Below are 27796 nucleotides of genomic sequence, written 5' to 3'. Positions count from 1 at the left end.
CGGGGGGGACACGGAACAGGGGCTGCGGGATGCTGAGGGCCCTGCTCTGAGCCCCCCCTTGCTCCGTGTCAGCCCCCAGGAGGGGGATGCGGGGCTGAGCCCGCCGGCACCGCGGCGGAAGCCCTTGGCTGCGGCGAGGTCAGGGATGCGGGAGCAGCCGGCGGCACGGCCGGGTACCCCCTCCCCATCGTGGGCCGCCTGCTACAGCACCGCGTAGGAAAAAAACACCTTTATTGGGGCTGACCTGAAAAAGAGGGGGAAGAGGAAGAACAACAGAGAAAGCCACGAGGAGGGCGAGGGGCCCAGCTCCCTCCCTGCTCCCCGGGAGGGTTCCCCGAGCCCCGAGGGGGGAAGGCACCGAAAAGGCGGCCGGAGCTGCGGGGGGCCGGGTTCCCCAGCCCCAGCAAGGCACTGATCCCCCAGACCCCGAGCAGCCCCCCCCCTTCCCCAGCAATGGGGAAACTGAGGCGCAGCGGGAGCCAGAGCTGGGGACAGCTTTGCATCACCTTGTGCCCTGCAGCGGGATGGTGCCGACTCGGCTCAGGGCCTGCGACGTCCCCGGGGCTGGCGAGGATCAGCGTGGAACTGGGGGCTCAGCGCTGGGGGGCAGCCCCGGGCAGGAGTCCCACCGGCTCCCCGGCAGCAGATGGTCCCTGGCCCAGGGGGGACAGGGTGTCCGTGCGTCACGAAGGCAGCGAGGGGACGACTCGGGGTGACCCCGCGGGAGCCGGTCCTCGCGGCAGGGAACAGCGGCAGGGATGCGGGGGTCCGGGCAGAGCTGGCAGCTTGCGGGTGCTGCGGCCAGGCGGGACGGGCAGGCAGGAGTGTGGCTCCAGGACTGTGTCCGGGCGTCCCCCACGCAGGAACCGGCTCCGGCCGCTGGACGGGGTGGGATGTACGCGGCGGGGCGGGAGGAGGCTTGGCGAGACCTCAGGAGCGGGACGGCGGGGCCGCGGCTGTGCCGGCGCTGCAGGACCCGTGCCACGGGGGCATCACCACCGGTTCCTGCCGTACGGGGACTGCACCTGCGGGCAGAGCGGGATGGCACTGGGGTGGCATGGTGGCGGCAGCAGGATTGCGGCACGGGCCGGCAGACCCGGCTCTGGCACCGGTGGGGAGGCGCAGCCTGACTCACCCCGGGGCTCTGGCGTGCCGGGCAGAGCCATCCCTGCCCCTGCCCTCCCACGGGAGACGCTGCAGCGGGGACGGACTTTGCCCCCAGCCGTAGGCTGGACCTCGGTGCCCGCTCTCCCGCCCGCCGTGTTGCACATTAACCCACCTGGCAGCTCCTGCCGTCCCGCTGGGCGCCGGCGTGCCGGGCCTGCGCCGCGAAGGCGTCCTCGGCTCGTAGCGTGGAGCTGGCGCTGCCGGCCGCCGGGCTGGCGGTGGAGGCGCGGGGCAGGATCACGTCATAGGGACCTTCGGTCTGAGGGGCAGACACGGGGAGGCTGTAGCGGCACCGGGAGCACCCCCAGCCCCGCAGCGTCCCGGGGGAGGAAGGTGAGGGGTAACCCCCCCCAGCACCCTGTTACAGCGGTCCTTGGGACATGGGGGCGAGGGGAGGCACCCCCAGAGCCCCCCCACACCCTGGCCCCTGGACCGGCCGCTCCGGTTGAAAGCCCATCCCTCAGGCAGGATGCGGCCACCCCCAGAAAGCCCGGCTGGCCGGCGGTGCCGCGCGGCATCGCGCTTACCGGACCCTTGTGCATCAGAGCCATCTCGGTGGGCTGGTAGACGCTGGTCAGCAGCTGGCCGTTGTAGCCACTGTACGGGGACACCGGCTTCTTGGCTGCAAAGAGATGGGGATGGTGAAGGGCGGGGGCGGGTATCACAGAGCCACCCCAACCAGGGAGCTGCTCCTCATTAGCAGGTTTAATGAGCTGACTCGGCAGCCGGCTGCTCTGCGCCTTTCCCGGGGAACAGGAGGGATGTCCCCAGGGTTTGCATCACCGCGCTCCCGGCACAGCCCCTGCCCGGCCGGGATTTGTTATTGTAGGGTCTCTCGGGAGGCAGGGTGGTGTGGGTGCCGCTCGGGAGCGCCCACCCTGCCCTGTGGGCTGCAGACACCTTTGCTGGGGCAGGGCTGGTGCCCGCCCGCCGGTCCTCATTGGGGTGAGCTGACACCACCCCGTGTTATTGTAGGGTCTTGCCGGTGCCGCCGCGATGGCAACGCTTCCCCTATTAGGAAGAAACGTGGCGGAGTGGCTGCCCGGGGCGGAGGGCCAGGAGCCGCGGGCACCCCATGCCGGGGAGGAAGCACCCCTGCCACTGCTGAGCTCAGCCCAAACTGGTAGACCCAGCCCAGCGAGTTTTTGGGAGCCACAACAACGGGCAGGCGTCAATCCCGGGCGGGTCACGGCCAGACGTCTCGCCGCCTGCCCATCGCTGCCAGCCCCGGTGCCGGTGCCCTCCGCCAGCCCCGCCGTGGGGCAAGAGGGTCCCCGGTGAGCCTCGGTGCCTACCGAAGGAGGGCTCGTCCATGGAGAAGGCTTTGTTCTCCACAAACATGCTCTGCGACTTCTGCTCCTTGAGGATGGTCTCGTAGCCCACCCCACGCGTGGGGTAGACGTCGTCCTCGAAGGCCTGCTCGGGTCCCCGCCGCGTCACGTGCGTCACCTCGGGGATGACGTAGAGGAGGAGGAAGGCGCAGGCGTTGGAGACCAGCGCGATGGCCAGCGTGGGGTCATCCCAGCCGGGCTTCTCGCCCACTTGCTGGTTCCCATAGAGGTACATCGCCGTCCACGCCACCCAAATGGCCACGGAGAGGCCGGTGGTGGCCAGGATGAAGGCGCCGTGCTTGCGCCAGCGGCCGTAGCGGCCGCAGAGGGCTGGCCAGGCGGTGCCGAAGGCGGCCACCAGCAGGAACATGACGTAGATGAGTGCCATGACGAAGTCAGCGTCCTCCAGCCGGCAAGGGTCCGGGGAGCCACCCTCCTGCCGCGCCACCGTGATGATGAGCCACTCGGCGTTGATGATGACCTCCACCAAGGCGAGGAGCAGGGCCACCGCCAGCGTCACCCAGCCCCGTGGGCCCCGGTTCCTCCGCACCAAGAAGTTGAGGGCCACGGCATGCGCCAGAAGGCAGGAGAAGCAGATGCCGAAGAGAACGCCGAAGAGGAAGCGGCGGGAGGTGCAGGTGGAGAAATCCGGCCCCACGATGAAGTCGAACGTCAGGCAGAAGAGCCCGAAGGTGCCCAGAAGAAAGAAGACCTGCGTGGCCACCAGGCTCTTCTTCTGGGGGTCCTGCACGAAGGGCAGGCTGGCCACTAGGACGATGGTGAGCACGAAGCTGGTCACCACGCCGAGGCTGGCCACGGCCTCCAGCACGATGCCCCACGCCGCCGAGAGGTCGCAGAGGTTGTAGTAGAGGGAGGAGAGGTCCTTGCTGCAGCCGGAGGGAGGGGTGGTCTGTCCGCCGGCCACAGGGAGCAGGGCCAGCAGGATGCAGGCGGCCGCCGGCGGCACCGCCACAGCACCCATCCTGCACCGTGGTGCGGGCGCCGAGCGGGGCGTCCAGGGACCCTGTGGGACAGAGAGGGTGTTAGGAAGCAGGGACCGGGGCCGTGGCTCAGCTCCCAGCGCTGCCTGTGCCATTTCCAGGGCTCAGAGCATCTCTGCCCGCAGTCCCCACTGAGCGTCCCTCCCGCCGGGCCACGGAGATTGATCGGGTCCCGGTGAGCCCTGTCCACACCGGCACAGCTGAGCCCACCCCACTGCGGCCCAAAGCAACCCCAGATGGGACCGGGCAGACACGTTTCCCCCATCGGCTCCTTGCCTGGAGGCCGGAGGCAGCCGAGGGGGGCTCAGCCCTCTGCGCCCCACAAGCTCCCTCCTGACATGGGATTTCTCCAAGCGCGGCCAGCTCTGGGGCTGTGCCGATCCCTTCCTCCGGCACCCGGAGCAAGCAGCAGCACCGTGCCCGCTGGCTTCCCCGGGAACACCGAACGCAGGCCTGGGTCGGATGGCAGAGGTAATGCCTGGGGACAGGGCTGTCCCCTCAGCTTGTCCCTGCGTGCCAGCTAGTTCCCCTTTCCACTTCTCCTGTCCCACTTCCCTCCTCTGGCTCCGGGCACCGACCCAGCACAGGTTCCGTGTCCGGCACTGCCAGCCGCTGGCGCGCAGGCAGCCGCAGCCTGGCACGGCACGGCACGGCACGGGCATGGCACGGCACGGGGGGCCCTGTCCCCACTCCTGTGGCCCTGGGGAGCACGGGGTGGGCACAGGGAAGAGGAGGCAGCGAGGAAGCTGCTGCCCCCCACTGCTGGGGGGTGTGTGTGGGGGAAAACCCGACAGGAGACCTCCGGCAAGGTGACCCCGGGCTGGAGCGGGAGCAGTGCCCGGGGCTGGGACCCCCCCCCCCCCGCTCCCTGGAGCCCGGGCAGCCCCCTCCCCGCCGCCGGGGATGCCGGTCCGGGATGGGGACGGGGACCCCCGGCACCGCGCTGGGACCGAGCCCCGGCACCCGCGGGTCGTACCGGCTCCACCGCGCCCGGCCCGGCCGGTCCCCCCCACCCCTCCCCGGCGGCTCCGGCCCGGTCCCCCCCCCCGCCCCGTCCCGGTTCCCACGCACCTCCCGGCCCATACCGACCCGGTTCCCCGGCGCACCCGACCGGGTTACCGGACCCCAAACTTGGCCAGAGCCGCCCCCAACTCCCCGGCTAAGGCGAGCCCGCGGGGGCGGACGGCTGCGAGTCCCCGGTTCCCGACCCGTTCCCCTTACGGTTCCCGGTTTATCCCCCAGCCCCGCAGAGCTCCCACCCCGCTCCTAAGCCCCGCTCACCGGCTCCAGCCCCCCGGTGCCCGGCCGCTCCCCTCGCTCCGCCGTGCCGTGCCGTGCCGTGCCGTGCCGGCGGGTGAGCCCCGCTCTCCGCGGCCCCGTTCGCGCCTGCCCGGCCCGGCCCGGCCCGGCCCCTCCCGGAGGTGCGGCTCTGCCCGGGGAGCGCGTTCGGGGCCGGCCGGGACCTGCCCCGACCGACGCGGGTGGGGAGGGGGGAACCGAGCAGGGACGGGGTCCCGCACCGGGCGGGGATACCTGCCGCGGGGGGGGGGGGGCAGAGCCCCAGCTTGGGGGGGGGGGTGTTGGACCGGGGGGGGATTGGCGTGGGAGCCCACCTGGTCATCGGTGGAATGAGTCTGTGGGGTCTCAGGTCGGAGGAGCCGGGTCAGCTCGGCCCTGCTGAGCTCGGGGGGGCTGCGGGGGCCGGAGCGGGGGGGCTGTGCCGGGGCAGCATCACCAACACGGGGTCTTGCACCGACCTCCTCTCAGTGCTGGGCCGGTGGGTGGGCTCCTGGGGTGGGAGCCGGGAGCGGGGCTCCTCGGGCGGCCGTGCAGTGTAAGGATACCCCGGCTCCCGCCGGGAAGCCCCAAGGCGCAGGCCTGGAGGGGCCTCCCGGAGGAATGTCAGCTGACGGCTAAAGCCGGAGCCCTTGGCAGGGTGGCAGGGGCCCAGAAAAGCCCTTTCTGCGAGGGGCCGGGGGCCCAGGACAGCCCCGGGCTGGGGGCAGTGGACGGACGGGGCTCGGTGGTCCCTGTCCCGGTGGGGGTGGCCGTGCACCCTGGAGCTGGGCACGGGCACCCCGCAGTCACCCCATCCCTGGGGTTTGGGGATGGGGAAGAGCCCCTAGAGGCTCGGGGTGCCCTGGGGGACCCAGGGCCCTGCCAGCCCCAGGGGAGGTTTCCAGGCAGGCGCTGCTATTTCGGGAGGGTGAAGCAAGAGGCTGAAGGATGCGGACGAAAGTTCAACGCGCCTCCGGCAGGTCCTCCCCCAGCCCTGGCCGGGATGAAAACAATCCGAGGAGAAAGGGAGGCAGAGCCGGAGCCGGCAGCACCCGTGGCACGAGGACCGGCACCCGCCGGAGCCGACGGGGAGGAGACGGCATGTCTGGGCTGGGTGCTGCACCCGCTGCTGCCATCCCTCTGGCGCTGGGGCCACCCACCCTCCTGCCCTTCTTCTTCCTAAAGAGCGTTTGGCTTCAGGACGAAGTCTGGGGGAGGATCATCCTTCCCCGCCGGGGCACGTGCACACGCGTGTGCTCTCGCACGGCTGCCGGAGCAGGGCGGTGCATTCGGAAGTGGCCTCTTGTGCCTCAGTTTCCCCACGGAGTCAGACTCGCAGGGCCTGGCCGTAGCCCCCGCTCTCCGGCAAAGGCTCAGCCTTGGATAACCAGTGCAGGGAGCTCAGGCCAGCCGCCCTGCCGCCCCCGCGCCGGCGATGACCTGAGCCCGGGCTACGGAGAGGCCGCGCTGCACGCGGCTTCCTGCCGGCTGCTTCCTTCCGCCGCGCGGGGCCGGCGGGTTTCCCGGCTGCTGATTCAGCACGAGCCCCCCGCGACCCCCCGCACCCGCCGTGGGGCCGCTGGCAGGCGTCCGTCCCGCCGAGGCTGCCCCACGGCCGCACGGCTTTCGCCCTCGCGTCCCCCTCCCATGGCGGGTGATTTCTTCCCCCCTTCCTGCGGGGGACCCTCCTGGCTTTCCAGCCCTTGCTGCGCACCCCTGGGGTTTCTGTAGGACCTACAGAAACACCCCTCCAGTGAGGCGGCTGCGGGGTAGGTTGGGTGCGATGCCGCCGTGCGCTGGCTGCCTCGCAGGGACCAACCGTGGGCTGAGAGGGACCGGCTGCCCTCGGTCCCCTCCTGCGGCTGCGTGCCAGGGCGGTTGGTGCCTGGCACACAGTCCTTTCGGCGAGGGCAGAGCCCGGTCCCAGTTCCCCGGTGCCCGGGGCGGGCTGGGGACTGCGGTCCACACGGTGGGACCGGGCAGAGACGGTCCCCCTGGCACGGCAGCCGCAGTGAGGGGCTGGGATGCAGCTCAGCACGGCATCGGGACCTGGGCCAGGCTTCCCCGCTGGCTCACTCCGAAAACATCGGCACGCCGGGCGCATTTTTTCCAGGCTTACCTTTCCTACGGAGCCGCAGGGCCGGGTGCTGGCGTGGCTGGCACGGCGGCAGGGCTGGCACGGCGGTATGGCCGACCGAACTCCGGCTCCGTGGCAGCTCCTGCTCGGCCAGCCGCGGTGGCTCACCTCGGGAAGGCGAGAGCCGTACCTGGAGCTGGGGGGGCCGTACCTGGGGCTGGGGGGGTCCCGCTTGCCCTCCCTGCTGCCTTCCTGCCGTCGCCGCCGCTCTGGCCAGGGCTGGGGAGCTGTTTTCCACCCCAGCCGGTTCTGTCCAGACCGGAGCCCCTCGCCGCCGGCGGACGCGGTCAGCACGTTTCCACCTCCCTCTCCAAGTAAATAAGCACCGGTTGGCGAAGGGGGGCCGGTGGCAGTCCCGGCCTGCCGCAAGCAGGGCCGGAGCTCCTGCCAAACGCTGCCCTTGCCAGCCGAGCCCCCCTGCCCCGCGGCCCCTCCAGCCCCGGCGAAGGGCCCCAGGGTGGGATCCGGCCCTGGAAGCCCCCAGGGACGGGTGCCCGCCGGGCGGGAGGCACTGGCCGGGTTAATATCTAATCTCTTCCCAGTCCTGCTCTCCTCACGTGCCAGAATTAATGGAGCGAGCACCTCCCAGGTACCACCCGCGCCACCGGGTCGGGCTTTAACCCTGTCACCGGGAGTACGGGCAGAGCCGGACCCTGCCTGGTGTAAGGCAGCACCGCCGGCGGGGTCTGCCCGTGCAGGGGACTGATCCGGCTGCGGGACCCCGGGTGCACCGCGGGCAGGTGGCTGGATGCCAGCGCCGGTGCCGGCGAGGCCCCACATGCCGGTGGGTTGGGGCTCATCCCGTGAGCAGCGGAGGCGAACGCTGCACCCCATCCCACCTCCGTTCTGGGTACGGCTCGGTGGGGTGGGCAACGGGGAAGCTTGGAGGGCAGGAGGGTCTCTGTGCCCTGCCTCGGGCACCCCAAATCCCCAAGGGCCAGCTGGACGAGCCCCTGCCCCCCAGGGCACCCCTGGGTGCTGTCCTGCCTGGCCTCTGGGGAATTAGAGCGGAAAGGCTGGTCTGTTTGGGGGGGATTACGCTAAGGACCTTACAGGGGAATTAGGGTGGGCAGAGGGGTGGGAAGGGCTGAGGGGGGGGGGGCTGGGGGTGCCTGCGGTGCCAGCTCCCTGCTCCCAGGCTGTGCCAGCTCCGCAGGGCGTCCTGTCCCTGCCCTCTGGTGGCAGCTGGGGACAGGCAGGCTGGCACGGCACGGCCGCTGGCCCAGCATCGCACCAGCTTGGCACTGGTGTAACCGGGAGGGCGGCACCGGTGCTGGGTGCACTCGATGCAGGGGGAGCATCACAAGCCCCGTCCCTTGCAGCCGGTGGGAGATGCTGCACCCTTGCATTGGGGTGCACCCGGGGTACCCAGGGGCTGCCGCCTTGCAGGGCAGCTCTCCCGGATTATCTCTGGGGGAATAACGGGTAGGGGCCAGCTCCTGCAGAGCCCAGAGCTGGGGTCTTACCGTGTGCCCACGCCCCGCAGCTGGGGATGCTGGACCCCATGGATGCTCCCTCCCAGCACCCCCCTGACCACCAGGGCAGGAGCACTGGGGTGGGCAGGGCTGAGAGCTCGGGACTGGGCAGAGGGACCCCGTGCCCGGGGGTGCTGGTGCAGGGTGCCCCCGTCCCGGCCATTTGCAGGGAGCCCGACCCAGGCAGAGTTTTGGCCTCAGCACAGCAGTTTATGGAGGAAGGACCATCCTGCCAGCACCCAGCCGGCACCGTGTCCTCACCAGGGCCCGCAGGAGCTCACCTGCGCCCGTCACCCCTCGCCATGGGGCGGCTGTGCCCGCTGGGTTCCCCGGGACCTTTGGTGCATCGGTTCAGCACGGGCTGGAGCTGATGCAGGAGAGCAGTCGAGAGTCCGGTCACGCTCCCTGGCTGTGGAAGCCCCATGAACCCCATGGCCACAGGGCTGGAGAGGAGCCCAGCCTGGGGGGGGCACACGTGGGGCAGGCAGCAGCTTCTGCCACTGAGCTGGGGGCACGTCCTTGCTGTCCCATGGCTGAATTTCCTTGGGGGGCCAAACGGTGCGTGTCCTGAGGGGCTGAGCACAGGCAGGGCTGAGCTGCCCATCCTGGTGCGGCTCAGGGAGCGGGCAGGGGTCCCTGGGGGTGCGGTGGGTGCTGCCGTCAGGCAGGGCAGCCCGATGGCCCCAAACGAGCTCAACCAGCCGGCTGGGCACAACCGCCTCCTCTTGCCACCACCGCCAGCACCCGCGTTAACCCCCAGCTCCGTGGAGGGTGGGCGCCGAGGGGGCAGCATCCCTGGGGCAGGGTCTCGCCGGGTCCCGGTGCGATGCATGGGGCTGGGTGAGTACCGGGACCCCCAGCCGAGCACTGCCCCGGCTGGCAGCAGCCCTGGCTCAGAGGGCCGTGCCGGCCAGCAGCTCCAGCGGTTTTAGGGCTGGGGGCAGAAAGTGACGGCTGCCGGGTCGGGGACCGTGCCGGAGGTGGGCCCGGAGCACCTCGCCCACCGTGCGGCGGAAGGTCTGGCTGACAAAGCAGTAGAGGAAGAAGTTGAGGGTGGTGTTGAGCATGGCCACCATGTTGGCAATGTCCAAGGCCAGGTGCACGCGCCAGTCCCTCTTGACCGAGGCCACATAGAGGTGGCAGATCATGACGATGGTCCGGGGAGCCCAGAGCACGATGAAGACGGTGGTGACGGCCAGGAGGAGGGCCGTGGTCTTGCTCAGGCGGGGTCGGCGACCCCCCGATTGCCTCCGGCGCTTCAGCTTGCAGATGATGATGGAGTTGGTGGCCAGGAAGATGCTGCAGGGCAAGAAGTAGATGGTGACGCAGTGCACCCACTTGAGCACCGTGTCCAGGGCGGTGGGGGGGTCGGCGTCACGCCACACGTCCAGCCACCAGTAGAAGGGGATGCCCGTGGCCAGAGCCACGGCGAAGACAGCCGCGATGATCTTGCGGGTGCGCTGGGGATAGGAGACGGTGCGGTACCGCAGCGGGTGGCAGAGGGCCACGTAGCGGTCCATGGTCAGCAGGACGGTGACCCAGATGGAGGCATGGTTGGCAGTGAACTCCAGCACATTGACGGTGTGGATGAAGGCACTGGGCACCGCCCGGGCCAGGATGGCTGTCTGCAGGATGAAGCCCACAAAGATGATGAAGACCTGGGTGAGGATGTCGGAGGTGGTCAGGGCCAGGAGGTACCAGTACGATGACTTCTTGGTCCTCGTGGCCAGGCGGGACAGGGCCACAGTGGTCAGGATGTTCACTGGAGGAAGGGGAGCGTTGTGTGGTGGTGAGGCCCCAGGGCTTGCAGCCCCCCCTGCCGCAGTACCCAGGACCCCAGGAGTGCCCAGGTTCTCCCAGGGCCGCAGGGCAAGCAGCCCCAGGCCCCAGCTGGGGTGGGGAGCTATAAATATCACGGTGTGGTGGGGATTTGCTGAGCTGATTAATCTCTTCTGTGTGTCAGCCCAAGCAACACAAATACCATCTGTCCCTGCTGCTGTGGCACCTGCCATGTGGGGCTGGGCTTTACAGCCGGGAACCACGGCTGGCCTTAAGGCTGGGGGGAGCAAGTTGTTTTCCCCCACCCCTGGGGACTCTCCTCCCCATCCCCAAAACCCCTGGGTTTGGGACAGGAGCTGAGGCTCTGCTGGCAGCTGAGGGCACAGGCTGGGCTGAGGGTGCACAGCTCAGATGATGCAAGATGGGTGCTGTCCTCCACGCTCCTGGGCAGCCCCCCCCTGCCCCAGACCCCTCACCTGGCAGCCCCAACCCCAGTAGGACGCTGTAATACACGATGGGGAAGATGCCGACCATGCAGGGTGACCGCTCCGGCTCCGGCTGTGCCGCCTCGCTGGCCCACACCACCGCCGTGCTGTTGGGCACCGGGACCATCGCCTTCCACCACGGACTGGCTGCGAGGGGACACAGGCAGCGTCAGGGGGCCGAGGGCCCTGGTGGCACCCGGGTGGGGGCTCAGCTGGGACGTGGCACAGGGGGCGCGGGGTGGGTTGGCTCCCATGGGTGCAGTTGCCCCAGGTCTGCCGCCACATCTGCCTGCAACGGCACATTTTGGAGCTGCCTGCTGTCCATGGATGCTGCAGGACAAGGGACCCAGGATCCAGTCCCCGTGGGGACACTGGGGTGACGGTCCCCATCCTTGCAGCAGAGGGTGGCCCCGCTACCGGAGATGCTCCTTGTTTATCCCCTTGGCCCATTTATCGCCTTGAAGAAAACCAGATTAAAACACCATGTTCTTGGGGGGCTGCGGGGGGGGGGGGGGGGGGGGTTGAGGTCCTGGCTCCCGACCCGGGCTGGATGCCACCCGCCGGGACCCAGCGGTGGTGGGGAGACCCAGAGGTGCTGGAGGGGGGGCCCAAGGGTGCTGGAGGGGGGTCCCAGTGGTGCCAAGTGGGGGTTGGCCACCTCCAGGCTGCCAGCCGGGTCCTTTGCCAGCTCCTCAGGCAGGCCCGCATGAGGCAGCGGCCCTGCCCGTACCCCTGCCCGTGCCCCTGCCCGTGCCCCGCGCCCGGATCGGGCCCACGCTACCCCCGACCATTCATAAAGCCGGGCGGCACCACCCCCCTCCCGAGCCGTGCGCTCCTACTGGCTAGCGGGGTCCAGGCTTCACCCAATCAGAGAGGCGTCCTCCGAGAATGGGGAGGCCAAACCTGAGCGCTGCGTTCTGATTGGTCAGAATCACCCCCCAACAAAAAAATTAGCATCTCCCGAGGGGGACCGCGACCCCTCCGGACCCTAGTGCCGGAGGAGGGTGCGGGGTGCAGGGGGGGGGTCCTGAGCCCGGGGGGGGGGGTCCTGAGCCAGGGGGGGCTGGTACTGGGCACCGCTGGGGTCCCAGTCCGACCCTGGCGCCACAGGGTCCCCAAGCTGGTCCAGTCCCACTCACCGCAGACCCCCGACCGCTCCGGGGCCGGGGGGGGGGCACGTCTCCCCCCGCCGTTGCTCCCGTTCCTGCCCCCCCCCAGCAGTGCCGGTGGGGGCTGTGTGTGTGTGTGTGGGGGGGTCCCACCTCTCCCCGGCCCCGGGAGCCCGGGGGGGGGCTTTCGCCGCTGCGTCCGGCCGGGATGGAAGCAGGGATCCTGAGCAGAGCCCCGGGCTGGGGGTTGGGGATGCGGAGGGGGACGCCAATTAACTGTAAATTAGATCTGGCTAATCAGCAGGGGCAAGTCCAGTCCCTTCATGTCCCCCAGGGAACTGGGTCATCGATTGCTGCAGCTGCGGCCGGAACGCATTAACCCTTTCTCAGCCCTGGTCCTGTCTGCTCTGTGGGTGGGGGTCTGCGTCCGGTCTGGTGCCCGCTTTGCCTCCCCCTGCCCGGGGTCCCCCTCCCCAAGCCCTGTGGAAGATGGGCTCTCACCTTGGTGGCCCCCGTGCCACCCACCGGGCGTGAGGTGCCACCTTCCCTGGGCCCGGAGAGCCACCGGTGTCCGTGTCCTTGCGGATGGCTGTGTCCCAGTTGGTGGCCGTGTCCCCACCGGTGGCTGTGTCCCCGTCGGTGACCGTGTCCCCTCCGGCACCCGCAGCATCGCACAGCCTCCCGGGGAGCGAGGGACGCGGGGCGGAGGGAGAGCGGCGTGGGCAGAGCCACGGGCAGGGCTAGCGGGGCGGGAGGACGTCCCCGGGCCTCGCTGCTCCCATGGGTGCCAAGGATGGGGTCACCTGGGGTGCTGTTCCAGCCCCGAGTGATGGTGACAGAGCTCGTCCCACCCCAGAGCAATAGGGATGGTGGTCCGTGTGCTTGGGGACAGCTTGGACCCCCCATTTTACACAAAAGCCTGTGTCACCAAGCTGGGGTGCATCGTTCCTGTGCTCGGACCCCCAGCTCCCCGCCTTTGGGTGCTGGAGCCCCAACTTCTGGGTTTGCTGCCCACCCTGAGGTGGGCCGGGGCCGGGCAGAGGTGGGTGCAGGCAGGCAGGGCTGCCCGAGCCTGGTGAGGTGCTGGGGGGCTGGCACAGGTTCCCCACCCCCTGCTCTCTGCAAGCAGGCAGCCAGGATCCGCAGCCACCTTCGGGGACTCAGAGGAGTGGGTTTGTGTGTGCACGAGTGAGCGTGCACATGAGCGTGCGTGTGTGTGTGTGAATCCCTGCGTGCCCGCCTGTGTGTCCCTGCTGGGCTTTGCTCTGTGTGTGCCTGGGTGCCCACTGGCACAGCTCCGGCGTGCAGAGGGCACGCTGATGACCCAAACCGGAGGGAAAGCATGCCCGTGCCTCAGTTTCCCCAGCAGCACAGGTAGGGGTGGGAAGACTGATGTCCCCTGCCCGCCCCTGGGGCCACCTAGACCCCTGACTCCCCCCTGCTTCCCTGGTGCCCCCCGGCCCACGGGCGCGATGCCCTGCGCACAGCCGCGGGGCCGGCAGGAGCCTCCTGGCACGGGTCACTATGGTGAGCCAAGCCTCCGCCGCCACAGCCGCAATTACCGGGGCCAGCACAGCTGCTCTCTCCATCTCACCAGGGGCTGGGGGATGGATGCCCTGTCCCCTCGTGTCCCCCAGCACCGGCCCCATTGTCCCCCCATGGCCCGCAGCCCATGCCACCCTGACCTGTGGCCAGCTGATGCCCCCGTGGGGGGGACACGAGGGTCCCTGGGCCGTAGCGTGTAGCCTGGGCTGGCACCGTGCCGGCAACTCACCAGGCGCACGCTCCCGGCAAGCTGTTGTTTTGCAGGCAGGTGGTTAAATGAGGCATCGGTGGATGCGGTGAGCCATTAACCGGCTGTGCCACGGCGGGGGCCCCTCATTCCCCAGCCGGCCTGCGCCTCGCCGTGATGCAGGAATGCCCGCCCGGGCTGTGTGCTCTGCTTGCACCGCGCTCTGGGGGCTCCCCTGCCCCACGGGGCCACAGAGCTTGAGCCCCGGCCCCACGCCAGGCATGGCATCGCCTGCCTGTCCCTGCGAGGGGCTGGGGACTCCCAGGACCACGGCACAGTGCTGGCCGGGCGGCTTGTCCCCAGCCCCTCCACCCATGGGTCAGGGCCAGATGGGTGATCCCCATCCCCCCGGGAGCTGCGGCAACATCTGCCCACGCTCAACATCTGGAGACCCTGTCTAAACCCGGGCCCCTGGCTCACCCCCCCGAGCCACGGCTGTGCTCGGGGATGGGGCTCCTCGGCCCCACGTCCCCATCCTCCTCAGGGATGCAGGCGCTCTGGCTCCGGCTCCCACGTGAGCCCAAAGAGAACCTGTCCTCAGAAACCCTCGCTGGCACGAAAGCAGCCCCCGGCCGCGGCGGCAGCACCGGGTGGCACCAGGCCAGGGCCGGGCAAGCTGATGCAAAGGGGCAGACAGGCTGAGCACCCCCCGCTCAGACAGAGCCCCCCTGCCTGGCATGGAGCCCAAGCCACCGCCATCCTACCCCACTCCATGCGCGGTGGGCTGCCTTCGCCCCTGCAAACCGCTCGCTCCCCCATCCCGCCGGCCATGGCATGGCATCCCTCCTGCTGCAGGGTGCTGGTGCTGGCAGCACCGGCCATGGCACGGCATCTCCCCGTGGGTCCCGGGGAGGGAGCAGGGCGTGAAACGGGCACCAGCCACGCCACGCTGTCACCTCGCTCGGCAGCTGAACGCAGAGCTGCAATACCACGAGCACCAGCGCTAATCCCATCAGCCTGGACAGATACTCACTCGATAACCGGGAACCGCTAATATCCCCCCCGCGTGGCTCCGGCACTGCCACATGCTGAAGGTCACAGCATCTCCCCAGTGGTGTCCCCAGGAGGGGGGGGGCCCAGGCGCTGCCTCCCACGGCATGCAGGGTCCTCCTGCGCCCCGGGGCTGAGCGCGGTGCCCAGCAGCTCCTGCCCAGGGAACACCAAGCTGTGGGGCAGGGGGGGCTCCTGCCCGGCATGGCAGCCCCCCGCCGCCTTCGTGGGGAGCCCGGGTGGGGGGTAAAGGGGCTGCCGTGCCCGTGCGAGCCAGGCCGCCGCCGTTTGTGGGGTCTGTTGTCCCGGCTGGGGGTCCTAGTCCTGGCTCCCCACCCCACAGTACCACTGGGGCCAAAAGTGGGGTGCAGACGCTCCCCGCTCCCACCCCGCTTGCTCGAGCTGCGCCAGCAAATGCCTCCACAAAGGTGCCCATCTCCTGCAGCAGGGTGGGGGCACCCAGCACCACCCCCAGCACCGTGCCTGAGCCGCACCGGCCGTGGCGCGTGGCACCAGTGCTACAGGGGGGGCAAACGCCGCCCCGGCTCCATTGCGAAGCCCCCCCAAAGAGCCATCGGGGCGGGCGAGGCGCCAGCGGAGGCCGGCACAGGGCACTCGCACGGTGCAGGCAGCCTCTTGGCTGCAAAGGCTGGGAAAAGGGCAGGCAGTTCCTGCCGGCAGCCCGGATGCCATGGTGATGGTCTGCTGCCGGCATGAATACCCATGAGCCGGGGGGGAGCGGGGAGGCCACGCCGAGCTGTGCCCTGAATGCAAAGACCCCGCTGCCGCGTCCCGGCGGTCTGGCGGCACAAAGGGCCGCGGCCACGCACGAGGCTCCGGCACGGCGTAGGGCCGCGGCACGACGCGGCAGCGCCCGGCGGCAGCGGGAGCAGGCGGCAAACGGAGATGCCCCCCATGCCACGCCGGGGCTCGCCGGGGCACCCCGTCACGCCACGCCGGGGTGCGAGGCTGGGGTCCGGGGTCAGGGTGGGATGGACGGGGGGGGGCTGGAAGCAGTTCCCTTGGTAACGGCCGGTCCCAGTTTCCACCAATCGATGCGGCGGCGCGGGCGCGCGGGCTGGGAGGGCTCGTGGCCTACATAAACGCCAGGCGGGCACCGCACGCCCGTGCGGCGCCGAAACCCGGCAGATGCGCTTGCGAAGCCATGGCCAGGCTGACGGGCGCCCGGCCCGTAGCCTCTCGCCGTTGGGGCTGCGCCGCCGCCGCCTTCCTCCTCCTCCTCCTCACCGTGCAAGCCGGTAAGGGTAGCTGTGGCGGGGGGACACGTGGAGGGGCCCCCGTGCCGTGGGTCCCGCTGGCCTCGCCGGGTGCCGGGGTGGGGGCTCGGCCGCGGCGCGGGTGGCCGGTGATGCCCGTGGGAGGCTGAGCGCGGTTCTTTAGCAGCCGTCGCGGCACCTGGGGAGGGATGGATGCGGCTCCTGGATGTGCCGTGCCCCACAGCCGTGTCCCACGGCACCCAGGAGGTGCCAGGGGGTAAGAGCCGGGCTGCGCTCGGTGCCGCGGGCATCGATGTCTGGCACCGCGGGGCGAGGGGCTCCCGATCCCCTTCCCCATCCCCGCTCAGCCGGACTTAAGCCGTCGCTGGGAAGGGTAATCCGCCGGCTCGCCGGGCGGCAAGATGGGGATTTGAGAGAGATGGGGCCAAATTCACCCTGGGGGAAGGATGCTCCGGGGAGGGGGTGGGAGTTGTGCTAGGCATGAGGGAGAGGAGGAGAGGGAGGAAGGCTCCTCGTGCCCGCAGGAGCACGGAGACCCCTGCCTTGTTCCCTATCCCTACTGGGAGCCTGCCGCTGCGGGGACACGGACACGGCGGGACGGTTGCCCCCGGTGTGTGCCGAAGCTGGGACCAGGCTGGGCTGCCGGCACACACAGCTGGAGGAGGGGAGCGAAACTTTGCCGGGCAGGAGGTGCCAGTTCACGGCATCAGCGAGGAGGCAGGGATCGCACCGGGCGCAGGCACGGCACGGCAGCTGCCTGCTCAGCGGCACTGACCTGCAGCGATGCCGGGGCAGCCGGTGTCCCCAGGCTGCTCGGACCGCGGGAATGCCGTCCCTGGGTGCGGCGGCAGAGCGTGCCTGGCTCCCCACACTCACGGGCGGGCTCTTGTGTGCCCCATGTGTCAATCCGGGACGTGGGGGGTCGGGGGCAATGCCCAGGGCTTGCTCTGCCCTCAGCGGGGATGGGATTGGGGCTGGCAGACCGGGCTGCGAGCCAGCGCTGCCTGGCACAGGGCCATTTCCCAGCACGTCCCAGCCTGGGACATGGTGGTCTCAACCCTTCTGCTGCAGAAAAGAAGTTTTTTGTCTCCTAAGGACACAAATGTCCCCATGTCCCCTCATCCTCCCCACACCCCCTTGGCACCAGCTAGCCCTTCGGCACTGGGGAGAGCGAAGGGAAGATGCGCACAGAGCCAGGCTTCCCCAGGCCCCCGTCAACCATGCATCGCCCCACAGCCGTGCCCCGCTCTGCCGTGCCCCGGTACCCCGTGCCCGGATCCCAGGGTGCAGCACCGGGACGGTCCTGTCTCCCCACAGCCCAGAAAGCCGACCTTAGCGGCGATGCCACGGCGGCCACCATCAACCACTCGCTGACGCTGCTGCAGCGGCTGCAGGAGCTGCTGCAGAACGGCAACGGCAGCGATTCGGTGCTGCGGGTGCGCACGGCCGCCTCCGACGAGGCCAAGGTCTTTCACACCCACCAGCTGCTGCTCAGCCTCCAGAGCGAGGTCTTCGAGAGCCTCCTGCGCAACCAGAGCGTCATCACCCTGCACGAGCCACCCGAGACTGCTGCGCTCTTTGAGAAGTTTATCAGGTACGTGGGGACCCCGTGGGATGGGGACATCAGGAGGGATGTAGCTCCCCTGGGGACCAAGGGAACCCCACGGGATGGGGATGCCCGGGGGGATGCAGCCAAGGAGGGGAAATGTTCCCTTGGGGACCACAGGGACCCATGAGGTGGGCATGTTGGGAGGGATGCAGCCAAGGAGGGAGGATGCTCCCCTGGGAACCCAATGGGATGGGGATACCCAGAGGGATGTGGCCAAGGAGGGGGGATGCTCCCCTGGGGACCCCATGGGATGGGGATACCCAGAGGGATGTGGCCAAGGAGGGGGGATGCTCCTCTGGGGACCCCATGGGATGGGGATACCCAGAGGGATGTGGCCAAGGAGGGGGGATGCTCCTCTGGGGACCGTGCTACCGGACCCTGCAGCTGGTCAGGGAAGGGGATCGGGGGACACCAGCGTCACCACCCCGCACTCTGCCCCAGGTACCTGTACTGCGGGGGGGTCTCCATCCTGCTGCACCAAGCCATCCCCATGCACCAGCTGGCCAGCAAGTACCGGGTGTGGGGGCTGCAGCGCGGCGTGGCCGACTACATGAAGACCCACCTGGCCAGCGAGTCGAGCCAGGGCCACGTGGTGGCCTGGTACCACTACGCGGTGCGCATCGGGGACTCGGCGCTGCAGGAGAGCTGCCTCCAGTTCCTGGCCTGGAACCTCTCGGCCGTGCTGGGCAGCGCCGAGTGGGGCTCGGTGAGCGTGGAGCTGCTGCTGCTGCTGCTGGAACGCTCCGACCTGGTGCTGCACAGCGAGCTGGAGCTCTACACCGCCGTGGAGGGCTGGCTGAATCGCCGGCAGCCCGAGGGTCCCGTGGCCGAACGGGTGCTGCGCGCCATCCGCTACCCCATGATCGCGCCCAGCCAGCTCTTCCGGCTGCAGGCGCAGTCGGCGGTGCTGGTGCGGCACTACAGCGCGGTGCAGGACCTGCTTTTCCAGGCTTTCCAGTTCCACGCCGCCTCCCCCCTCCATTTTGCCAAGTATTTCGATGTCAACTGCAGCATGTTCCTGCCCCGCAACTACCTCGCACCCAGCTGGGGCTCCCAGTGGGTCATCAACAACCCGGCACGGGACGACCGCAGCACCAGCTTCCAGACCCAGCTGGGTCCCAGCAGCCACGACGCCGGTAAGCGGGTGACCTGGAACGTCCTCTTCTCGCCGCGCTGGCTGCCCGTCAGCCTGCGTCCCGTCTACTCGGACTCGGTCTCGGGTGCCGTCCAGCCGGTGCGCATCGAGGACGGCCGCCCGCGGCTCGTCATCACCCCGGCCATGAGCAGCCCCGACTTTGCCGGCGTCAGCTTCCAGAAGACGGTGCTGGTGGGCGTGCGGCAGCAGGGCCGCGTCTTGGTGAAGCACGCCTACAGCTTCCACCAGAGCTCGGACGAGGCGGCCGATTTCCTCGCCCACGCCGACTTGCAGAAGCGCACCTCCGAGTACCTCATCGACAACTCCCTGCACCTCCACATCATCATCAAGCCCGTCTACCACTCCCTCATCAAAGTGAAGAAGTAACGAGGCAGAGCCGGGTCCTGCCGCCGGACTGTCCCCAGCCCCGCAGCGGGGCTCGCGCTTGGTCCTCCTGCTCCTAGGTAGACGGAGGTCCCCGTGCCGGGGGGGGGAATGACCCCAGGGCTGCTCTCTGCCGCCCACCCCTCCGCCATTGTCCCCCTGCCACCTCCCGTCCCCATTGCCATCCCTGGATGCCTGCAGGGAGCTGGGGACGGGGGACATTGGGAGCCCCCCAGCCCCATGCAGGTGGTACAGGAGGCAAAATGTGCAGCCCACGGCCACGGGCACGTCCTGGGCTCACAAACCCCAACGGGCGAGAGGATGGGGACAGAGACAGCCCGTCCCTCCTGCGATGCCACCCCTGTGGCACTGGGGTCCCTCTGTACCAGGCAGCGAGGTGGCGGCGCTGGATCCGGCTGCCGGCACGGGTACCCCGGCAGCGGCACCCAGGGCTCGGCGGTGAGCTGGGTGCGTTGCCCAGGCTGGGGCGGGTGGTCCGGCTGCGTCCCCCGGCAGAGGAGGCTTGGGGGGCACCGTCCCCGCTCATGGCCGGCAGCTGCCCCATCCCTGCCCGGGCACCCCCCACCCCCCTTTCCAAATAAAAGCAGAAAATGAGTGTGGGGAGTGTGGGGGTATCTTTGGGGGGTTCCCTGTCCTCGGGGACGGGCAGGGGCACATCAGGCTGTGCACAGCAGTCACACCAGTCCCCAGCTCAGCCCGTCTCCTTTTAATGTAACCCCTCGGAAGGACAAAGACCCCTTCAGACGCCCTGCACCCAGGTGGTCCCGTCGGTACCTGGCGGTGCTAGGTGGGTGGCTGTGTCCCCCGGGTGCTGAGCACCCGCAGGGGTCCTTCCCCAAGCAGCCGCATGGCTCCGGCTGGGGTCACTGCTCAGCACGGCTGTGTCCCTCCCCGGGGACTTGGGTCCCTGCCTCGGGGTGGGGTTTGGCATGGGGAGACCTGGCCCCCTGCCCCTCGCCCCCAGCAGGGTTGGCACGGGGGGGGGCTGCATGGGCACGAGGTGCCGCAGGCAGCCCTCAGCACGGGGGCTGCCACACGGTGCTGGGGCTGGCGGGACGGGCGCTCAGCCCGCTGGCTTGGCACAGGATCCGGCCCCTCTCAGGCAAGGCACTTGGCTCAGTACCGGTGACTCCATCTGTCCTTGCCAGGGGGCCCTGGCACCGTTCCTGGTGACGCAGCCGAGCAGCGGGTGCTGGCCCTTCCTGGAGGTGGTGGGGAGCTGGAGGGGGAGAGGCAGAGACGGGACCCCAGCACCTGGGGAAGGGGTGCTGGGCTGGGGCACAGGGTGGGGGCGATGGCCCCTGCACCCCGTTCCCAGCCGGGGGCTCACCTGGCAGCTGGCTGTGCGGGGGCTTTGGTGCAGGGAGGGCTCTGGGGGGTCCCCGAGTTCTGGCTGCCGGCACCCCTACCGGCATGGCGTGCTCAGAGCAGCTCTGCAGCGCTGGGGACGGCAGCAGGGAGCCCCTGGGGGTCACCGGCTGCCGGAGAGAGGGTCCATGGGCACGGCGCTTTGGGGAAGAACCGTGACGTGAGGGGGGGACACACACCATAGGGCGCTGACACCCCAATGGTGGGCAAAAGGATGCCAAGGGGAGCTGGTAGTGGCCTTCCCACCCTGCCGTCCTCCCCAGGGCATGGCATCGCCGCTGGCTCCGCTCTCCCAGAGTCCCACCGCCTCCCGGGTCGAGTCAGTGCCACCTCGCCAGGGGCACGGCCGCCCCCCTACCCCGTGCCTGCACCTACCCCACAGGTGGTCACCTCGAAGGACCGTGACCGCCTCGATCTCCTTCTGCCATCCGGCGACTCCTCCATCGTCCCCGGCTCCCTGCCGCCCTTCTTGCGCGCCCGCAGCCAGGTGCCCAGGGAGTGGGTGGCCGTCCCTGCCCGGCTGTCCTCGCTGCCGGCGTGCCGCAGCCGGGGACCACCCTGCTCCTCTGCGGGCCCCGGTGGGTGCGGGTGGGTGCTCTCCAAGTTGCGGGGCCGGCACTGGGCAGCCTTAGCCACGACGCTCTTGGTGCTGCTTGACATCTCCCGGCGCTCTGTGGCACAGCGGCACCGTCAGCGGGGCACAGCCACCCACCCAGCCCCGACGGCTGCTCGGCTTACCCCTGCCTGCTGCCAGTGCCGCCTCTGAACTGGTCCCACCGCCCAGGGAGGAGTCGTGCCGGGTGCTCAGGCTGGCCCGTGGCACGCGGTGCCGGAACACACGGCACCCGTAAGCATCCCCACCTTGGGGCTTCGGTGCCGCGGGCACGGCTGTGCTCACCGCCTGGGCCGCTGTGCCACGGCCGGGAGGTGGGGTGGGCACCGCCGCCGTGCTCCCCGGCTGCTGCGCCCGCGGGGTCTTCTTGAACACGGGGGTCGGGGGGCTGCTGGAGAGGGGACACCCCTGACCCTCTGCCCAGGCGGCAGCCCCGCGCCAAAGGAGGGGGGTGGATGCCCAACCTTACCTGTCCCCTGTGGGGCGCAGGGGTGGGAGGGCGTCACGGCAAAGCCCCTGCCGCGGTGGCGTGGGGTGCTCACAGCTCTGTGCCCGCACGCTGTCCCGGTCCGAGTCCGGCCGGCTCTCCGCGCCGCTCGCCTGCGGGACCTTGGGCAGGGATGTGCCCTGGGTGGAGGACGGGGGGGGTCAGTGCCTTGTTTAGGGTGCAGCGGGGGGCTGGGGCCACCCTGCCCTACCTCGAGGGTGCTGGTATCCCCGGGGTCGCCCGACAGCTCCTGCAGGTAGGTCTGGTACAGCTCCTCCAGCGACCGCGGCACCGACAGCCGGTGGTCTGCCAGCGAGAGGGCAGGGTGGAGGGCATCAACCAGCCCACGCACCACGCCACGCCGGGCTCAGGGGGCAGTGTCGTGACTATGTCACGACACCGGGGGGGACTTCGCATTGCGTCAGGTCCCATTGCAATAACCCGGCGACACTGCAGGACTCGCAGCGTGACAACACGCGAGAGACCCCCCCTTGCCACGGCAGAAGTCACAGGAGGGACGCACCGGCGATGAGCTGCTGCTGCTGCTGGATGATGCGGGCGCAGAGGACCCGGTGCCGGTTGAAGCGTCGTGCGGCGGCAGCCGGCGGGTGCCGGAGGCCACCCTCGAGCAGGGTGTGGGACCGTGTCTCTGCCAAATCCAGCTCCAGCTGGTGCAGGCGGCACAGCAGGGCCAGCACCTCCCGCTGCTCCTCCGAGCTGCTCCGACACCGCAGGGCCTCCTCCAGCCGCCGCGCGTGCCGCTGGCTTTGCCGGAAACGCCGCGCCAGCTCTGCCTGCGGGCACGCAGCGGGGTCACCGTCCCTGCCCATGGCCAGCGTTCCATGGATCAGCATCCCTGCCAGGGCCCCTTGCCCCTGACCCACACCCCAGTCCGTGAGTATCCATGTCCCCCCCGGGGCTGCTGGGGGACCTGTGCTGCTGGGCTGAGACTCATCAAACTCAGCTCCCTGGTGATGGGGTTTCAGCTGCTGCCGGTGGGGACGGGGCTCCCAAACCTTCCGCTGCCGGAGCCTGCCCTGCTCCTCCAGCAGAGCCGCGATGTTCTCGTGGGCAACAGCCACGTCGGGCGGCTCTGGCACGTCCAACCACTCGTGCCCTGTGTCCGAGTCCCCCTCGCCGTCACCGGGGCCGTCCGGCTCCCCCTGCCCCTCCTCGCTCCACCGCTGGCCTCGCCGCGTCCTGCTGCGGGGAGGAAAACGTGGTCTCACCCCCAGCCCGGCTCACCGGTGGACCCCATCCCGGGGCTGGGGGCTTCACACTCATGTACCGGGCGAGGGCGAGGAGGTGCTGGGCACGCAGCGCGGTGCCCTCCAGCCGGAGGAGGAGGCGGTGGCGCAGGGCTGCCCGCTCCCGGCAGGCACCGAGCATCTCCTCCCGCACACGGCCCAGCTCCGGGCGGGTACCACGCAGCCGAACCTGGGCTGGAGGCACGAGGCATCAGCGTGGAGCCCTGGGGGGGCCGTGGGAGGGTGGGGGGCCGTGCCGTACCCTGGATGTAGGGGATGTCCCGGTGCTCGCCCTGCCCCGGCCGCCCCGGCTCAGCGTCCCCCTGGCCCTTGAGGCGCTGGATCTCCCTGCGCAGGTCAGCCATGACGCTGTACGAGACGCTGAGCAGGTTGTGCCTCACCTGGGATGGGGCCGGTGTGAATGTCCCATAGCCCCGGTACAGCCCGGCCCCAAACAGGGTCCCTGAGCAGGGCATGGCTGATGGAGCAGGTCCCCAAGTAGGATCCCTGAAGACAGTTCCCAAATAGGGTCCCAAGCGGGACAGAGCTGGTGGAGCTGGTCCCCAGGTATGTCTCTGAGTAGGATCCCCAAGCAAGGTCCCCAGGCAGAGAATGGCTGTGTCTCCATAGGATTCCCAAGCACATGGCCATGGAGCGGATCCTGAGCATCCCACAGCGGGCAGAGCAGTGCCCTAAGCAGTTTCCCTACTCTGGGCACCCCTGGAGTGCCGTAGGGGTGAACTCCTCATACCCTCCTTGTTGGGGGGCAGCGAGGCCAAGGCTGCTTGGGGAGGGGGCCAGGGGGTGGCTGGGGTCCAGGGGAGGAGCGTGCCCATGTTCCCGGCCCTACCGTGGTGCGGATGCTCTTGGCACGGTGGGCATAGGCAAGGGTGCTGCGGGACTCTTCGAAAGCGGTGCTGGCTGGGCTGATGTGGGCGATCATCACCGTGTGGCTGTTGCCCCCAAGCGAGTCCTGGCCACGGAGAGCATGGCTAAGAGGGACTGGGGCGGGGGGAACCTGTGCCCCCTCCCCAGTTTGGACCATGACGGGGGGAGCCGGGACCCCCGGCCGCACCTTGAGCAGGCGGGTCAGCTTGCTGTCACGGTAGTTGATGTACTTGGTGCTCGCCCGGTGGCTCAGGGCATTGATGCAGTTGCCCAGGGCCAGCAGCGAGCGGTTGATGTGGGCTCCCTCCTTCATCCTCTGCCCGCGGTTCTGCGTCTGGGCAGGGAGGGGAAGGCAGAGGGAAAAACCTGGCAAAAGAGGGGCTGGGGGGGGGGGGCTTCCCGGCCCTGCAGCCCCCCAGGCGGGTGCCGTACCTGCGCCGCCCGCTCAGAGCCCGCCAGGTCGATCATAAAGAGGCGGCCGTGGCGCAGCCCCCTGCCCCGGTGCCGCCGGCGCACGGTGACCTGCAGCACCGCGTGGGAGCGCGACGAGGTGCGGTTGGCGGCCGTGGGCTCCTGCGTCCGCTGCCTGTTCCCTCGCGCCAGCAGCTGCATGACCTGGGGCAGACGGGCAGCGCTGGGCGGGGGGGGGGGGGCTTGCCGGATTCCCCCCCCCCCCCCCCCCATGCCGCGTGAGCACCCGCTGGGTCACCTCGTCGGCGTTGATGGCGGAGACCTCGGTGATGCCGGCCACCTGGACGGTGCCACCGGCGTCTTCCCGCAGCTGCAGGCAGCCCAGCGAGGGGTTCAGCAGGTCCCGGATCATCTCGTTGTAGATCTGGGCAAGGAGAAGGAGCTGGGCACATCCCCCTCCCAGCGTGGGGACCCGCGGGGACACAGCGTCCCGCGCTGGGCACAAAGATGTTTGGCTTGGGGCCACGTGCCACTCGCTGTCCCCTGCCCTCCCCGGGGAGGGGGACCGTCCCCCTGCGCCCCTGCCGTACCTCGAGGTAGGACATGGAGACCTCGTACTCCACGTCACCGCTGGTGTCCTCGATGGCCTGGAAGAGCTCGCCCAGGGTGCGGGCGCAGATGCCGGGCTCGCCATCGGTGCCCAGCATGGTGTAGGTCTTCCCGCAGCCTGAGGCAGAGGAGGGGACTCGCTCAGGGCTGGGACCCCCGCCATGGCCACGGGGGTGGCCCCGCTCCCCAAGCCCACACCCCTCACCGGTGGGGCCGTAGGCGAAGACCGTGGCATTGAAGCCGGAGATGACGACCGCGACGAGGCCCTGGGTGGTGGCACGGTACACGGTCTCCTGCGGGAGGGTGAAAGGCTCTGGGGTGCGTCCTGCTGCCCCCCACCTCCACCCGCTGCCCTGGGCACCCCAGCCTGCCTCCCCCAGCCCCGCATCCCCCCCTCCGTGCCCCAAGGGACCCACCTGGGTGGCCGTGGAGTCGAAGGCCACGTCGAAGACGTAGGATTTCTCCCGGGAGCGGCTCGCGTGCAGGACATCGTTGGGGTCTTGCATGGGGTCTCGCAGCACCACGACCTGCCAGGGGATGCAAGCAGGGCTGGCCGGGGGGCATGCAACGGTCTGGGGCACCCACCAACCCACTGCTCCGGGGTCACCTCCAGCCTCCCATGGAGGCACAGCACACTCTGGGCATTGCACCTGCCTTTAACGGTGCTAATGAGCACCTGGCTGGGCCCTGAGGCGTAACGAGGTGCTGGGAGCCCCATGGGCTGGTGGCATTGTGAGCGCAGATTCCCCAGGACACGCATGGACAGACGGATGCACCAGGATGCTCTCCCCAGCCCCGACACCAGTTTGTCCCCGCAGCATGGCTCCCCGGGAGCGCTGGGGACAGCCCACGTCTGCCAAGCAGCTCCATCCTGGAGCCCCAAGCACCCTGCCGGGGCATCGCCTGCGTGCCCCACGGGGGAATGGCTTGCTCGGAGCTGCATCTTCCCCCATGCTCCTGGCCGGGTATCCCGCATCGCCCACGGCAAAGACAGTGGGGTCAGAGACAAGTGGGGCACCCTGGCATGGGTGGGAACACTGGGATGTGCTCCCCGGTGGGTCTGAGCCCTCGTGGGACCCTGTGGGCATCTCTCTCCTGCTTTGCTGGGGCCGGCATCCCTTCCGTGCCGGGATGCAAGAAGTGCCCCGGCTGGTGCCGGTGCCGTCGGCGCAGGGCCCTTTGTGCTCCTGAATTGTCCCATTGTCCCCAGGCCTGGCTGGGGCTCAAAGCCAGCTCTGCGTGCGGTGCCAGGGGACCTGCCGGGCCGGCTGCCCCCCTGCACCCACCTGGGCACGGCGGCACAAAGGCATCTCTGTGAGCGTGGCCAGACAAGGTGCCCGCTGCCCCGGGCATCGTGAGGCGGCTGGGGATGCCAGCACCCCACAGAGACCCCGCGTGTCCCTGTCGCTGCGTGGAATGGCCCCTCGCAGGGTCCCCTGCTCCCGGCATCCTTGCCGGCTTCCCATTCCAATGCAGATTTTGACCTTTCCCGTAACGCAAGCTGCTCCCTTGCTGCTGCTGCCCTACTTCCACCTCCCCCCATCCTGCACGGGCCCCCCCTCCACCCAGGACTGGGGACAGAGACAGGCAGTACTGGGGTCTCACAGCACTGCAGGAAGGTGGGAGTCCTAACCCAGACCCCCCCCCCCCCGAGTTTCCCACCCTGCTGCTTTGTTATTGTAGGGTCTCCTGCAGGGGCTGTGAGACTGCAGAGTGCCCCCCCCAGCCTGTGCCCCCGGCTGGCACACGTGGGCATCGCGCACAGCGCTGGGTACCGCCGGGCACATCCCAGGATGCGCACCGCGCCGAGGGTCGCATCCTGCACCGGGATACCCGGCCTCGCTGACCCAACGGGATGGGCATGGGGCAGGCGGGGGGCAAAGCACCAGGGCCGGGTGGTGCCCGACGAACCCGTGTGTCCCCATCCCACCGTACCTGCTCGTCCACGCGGTGGGCGATGGGCCTGGCCCCCTCCGCCAGCTCGGCCGCGCTCATCGGACGGATGCGAAGAGCCACCTGCGAGACACTGGGATGAGCGTGGGGTGGCGGGGAAGGGGACGGGGACACGGGGACACGGACCTGCACGCGAGCCATCGCGGCGGGATCGGGCAGCCGAGGCTTCAGTGGTGCAGTGGCAATGCAGCCCCCGGGACCCCCCCCCCATGTCGGGCACTGCAATTAGAGGTTCATTTTCCTGGGACGAAAGCAAACACCGCTGGGACTGGCCTTAAAGGGGCAGCCGGGCAGCGTGCCCTCCTGCTGGCACTTGGCCCCTCGCTGACGTGGCTCGGGGATGGGTGAGCCCGCGATGGCACAGCGGGAGCGGGGGGCTGTCGCCGTGCCTCTGTGCACCCGAACTCCCCCGGGTCCCCCGAAAACATCTGCCGAACCAGCCCTGCGGTGCCAAGGTGCAGCAGGGACGGCTGTTCCACGGGGTGACAAGACAGGCAAGCCACGCCAGCCACCCTGTCCCACTCGCGTCCCCCCCTCCTGCTGCGTCCCAGCCCTGTGGGGTGCAGCCATGGGGTGCCCTAGATCCAGGTGTCCCCACTGCCCCTCGGGGACAGCGTGCCGCCGGCCAGGACTCGCTGCCAGCTCCTGGTCCTCGCTGTCCCCCGGAGCCTTCAAGTCCTCGCTGGGGCACGGGGACCGAGGGGTTCCCGCGAGCGGAGGGTCCCCGTGCAGGGTGCGTGGCGTGTACTGGTCCCCACTGTGTCCCCTCGTTGCAGCCCTGTCCCTACGTACCCCCACTGCCCACGGGAGGGCTCAGTGGGGCACCTCCAGCCCAGCCTGGCTCTCCCCCCTTCCCTTCCTCAGGCACTGGGGGCTGAGCCCCTCTGCCCTCCCTGGGGGGGCTGTGGGCTTGGCCCCAGGGGTTCCCTCCACCCCAGCCTGGGCTGGGAGGCACTGCAGAGGCTGCACCTCCCCATCCCACTCGTCTGCCCCGATCCCCTGGAGCTGTTGAGCCATACACAACACCGGCAGCGTGGCCGGCTCCTGTTGACGCAGCGGCTGGCATCGTGTGTGGCTCCGGCCACGCTCCGCGCCCTCTCCTGGCTTCGCCCGCATCCCCGTGGCACGGTCAGGATGCCACGAGCTGGATGGAAATCTGCCTGTCCCGCACGGGGCACAGCCCGTGCGTGGCTCAGGGAAATGCCTTTCCACCTCTCGTTCTTGGTACAATTAGGGCTGGCCCTTAACGAGGCACTTGGCCGAGCTGCAAGGCTGGTGCCCGGCTCCTT

The 27796-nt window shown here is 69.8% G+C and overlaps 4 protein-coding genes across 21 annotated transcripts; 1 reads left to right on the top strand and 3 right to left on the bottom strand.

The window, feature by feature from the left end:
• Positions 1-214: 214 nt before the first annotated feature.
• GPRC5C (G protein-coupled receptor class C group 5 member C) lies at positions 215-8750 on the bottom strand. Of its 7 annotated transcripts, none has more exons than XM_030015512.1 (5): positions 8671-8750; positions 2463-3522; positions 1695-1789; positions 1280-1426; positions 215-1025 (listed from the first exon to the last, which is right to left on the bottom strand). In XM_030015512.1, exons 2-5 carry the CDS (start codon positions 3478-3480, stop codon positions 993-995), a joined length of 1293 nt encoding a protein of 430 aa, XP_029871372.1. In that variant the 5' UTR covers positions 3481-3522; positions 8671-8750; the 3' UTR covers positions 215-992. The 7 variants fall into 7 exon arrangements, with proteins under 7 accessions (XP_029871372.1, XP_040979386.1, XP_029871371.1 ...); XM_041123452.1 differs by lacking the exon at positions 8671-8750 and adding an exon at positions 6897-7059; XM_030015511.2 differs by lacking the exon at positions 8671-8750 and adding an exon at positions 5257-6149.
• Positions 8751-8898: 148 nt separating this feature from the next.
• GPR142 (G protein-coupled receptor 142) lies at positions 8899-12536 on the bottom strand. Of its 2 annotated transcripts, XM_030015508.1 has the most exons (3): positions 12264-12536; positions 10645-10800; positions 8899-10151 (listed from the first exon to the last, which is right to left on the bottom strand). In XM_030015508.1, the coding sequence occupies exons 1-3, from the start codon at positions 12430-12432 to the stop codon at positions 9283-9285; spliced, it is 1194 nt and encodes a 397-aa protein (XP_029871368.1). In that variant the 5' UTR covers positions 12433-12536; the 3' UTR covers positions 8899-9282. The 2 variants fall into 2 exon arrangements, with proteins under 2 accessions (XP_029871368.1, XP_029871369.1); XM_030015509.1 differs by lacking the exon at positions 12264-12536 and having other exon boundaries at positions 10700-11137.
• A 3007-nt stretch (positions 12537-15543) lies between these two features.
• Positions 15544-19526, top strand: BTBD17 (BTB domain containing 17). 2 transcript variants are annotated; one of them, XM_030015507.2, is made up of 4 exons: positions 15617-15803; positions 17100-17376; positions 17833-18959; positions 18998-19526. In XM_030015507.2, the coding sequence occupies exons 1-3, from the start codon at positions 15710-15712 to the stop codon at positions 18911-18913; spliced, it is 1452 nt and encodes a 483-aa protein (XP_029871367.1). In that variant the 5' UTR covers positions 15617-15709; the 3' UTR covers positions 18914-18959; positions 18998-19526. The 2 variants fall into 2 exon arrangements, with proteins under 2 accessions (XP_029871366.1, XP_029871367.1); XM_030015506.2 differs by having other exon boundaries at positions 15544-15803; positions 17833-19526.
• Positions 19527-19622: 96 nt separating this feature from the next.
• KIF19 (kinesin family member 19) lies at positions 19623-26797 on the bottom strand. Of its 10 annotated transcripts, none has more exons than XM_030015503.1 (19): positions 26634-26797; positions 26490-26570; positions 24971-25081; positions 24760-24847; positions 24536-24672; positions 24244-24369; positions 23967-24149; positions 23722-23868; positions 23497-23619; positions 22909-23047; positions 22688-22841; positions 22416-22602; positions 21923-22193; positions 21611-21705; positions 21382-21539; positions 21038-21303; positions 20675-20970; positions 20262-20439; positions 19623-20185 (listed from the first exon to the last, which is right to left on the bottom strand). In XM_030015503.1, the coding sequence occupies exons 1-19, from the start codon at positions 26646-26648 to the stop codon at positions 19995-19997; spliced, it is 2946 nt and encodes a 981-aa protein (XP_029871363.1). In that variant the 5' UTR covers positions 26649-26797; the 3' UTR covers positions 19623-19994. The 10 variants fall into 10 exon arrangements, 9 of the variants coding, with proteins under 9 accessions (XP_029871363.1, XP_029871362.1, XP_029871360.1 ...); XM_030015502.1 differs by having other exon boundaries at positions 19623-20150; XM_030015500.1 differs by having other exon boundaries at positions 19623-20439; positions 21038-21125; positions 21198-21303; positions 26634-26796.
• Between the last annotated feature and the right edge of the window lie 999 nt (positions 26798-27796).

The sequence above is a fragment of the Aquila chrysaetos genome, chromosome 5 (assembly GCF_900496995.4).
Source record: "Aquila chrysaetos chrysaetos chromosome 5, bAquChr1.4, whole genome shotgun sequence".
NCBI classification, from domain to species: Eukaryota; Metazoa; Chordata; class Aves; order Accipitriformes; family Accipitridae; genus Aquila; species Aquila chrysaetos.
The sequence above is the reverse complement of the archived record's forward strand: the minus strand, read 5'-3'. Positions and strand labels throughout refer to the sequence as shown.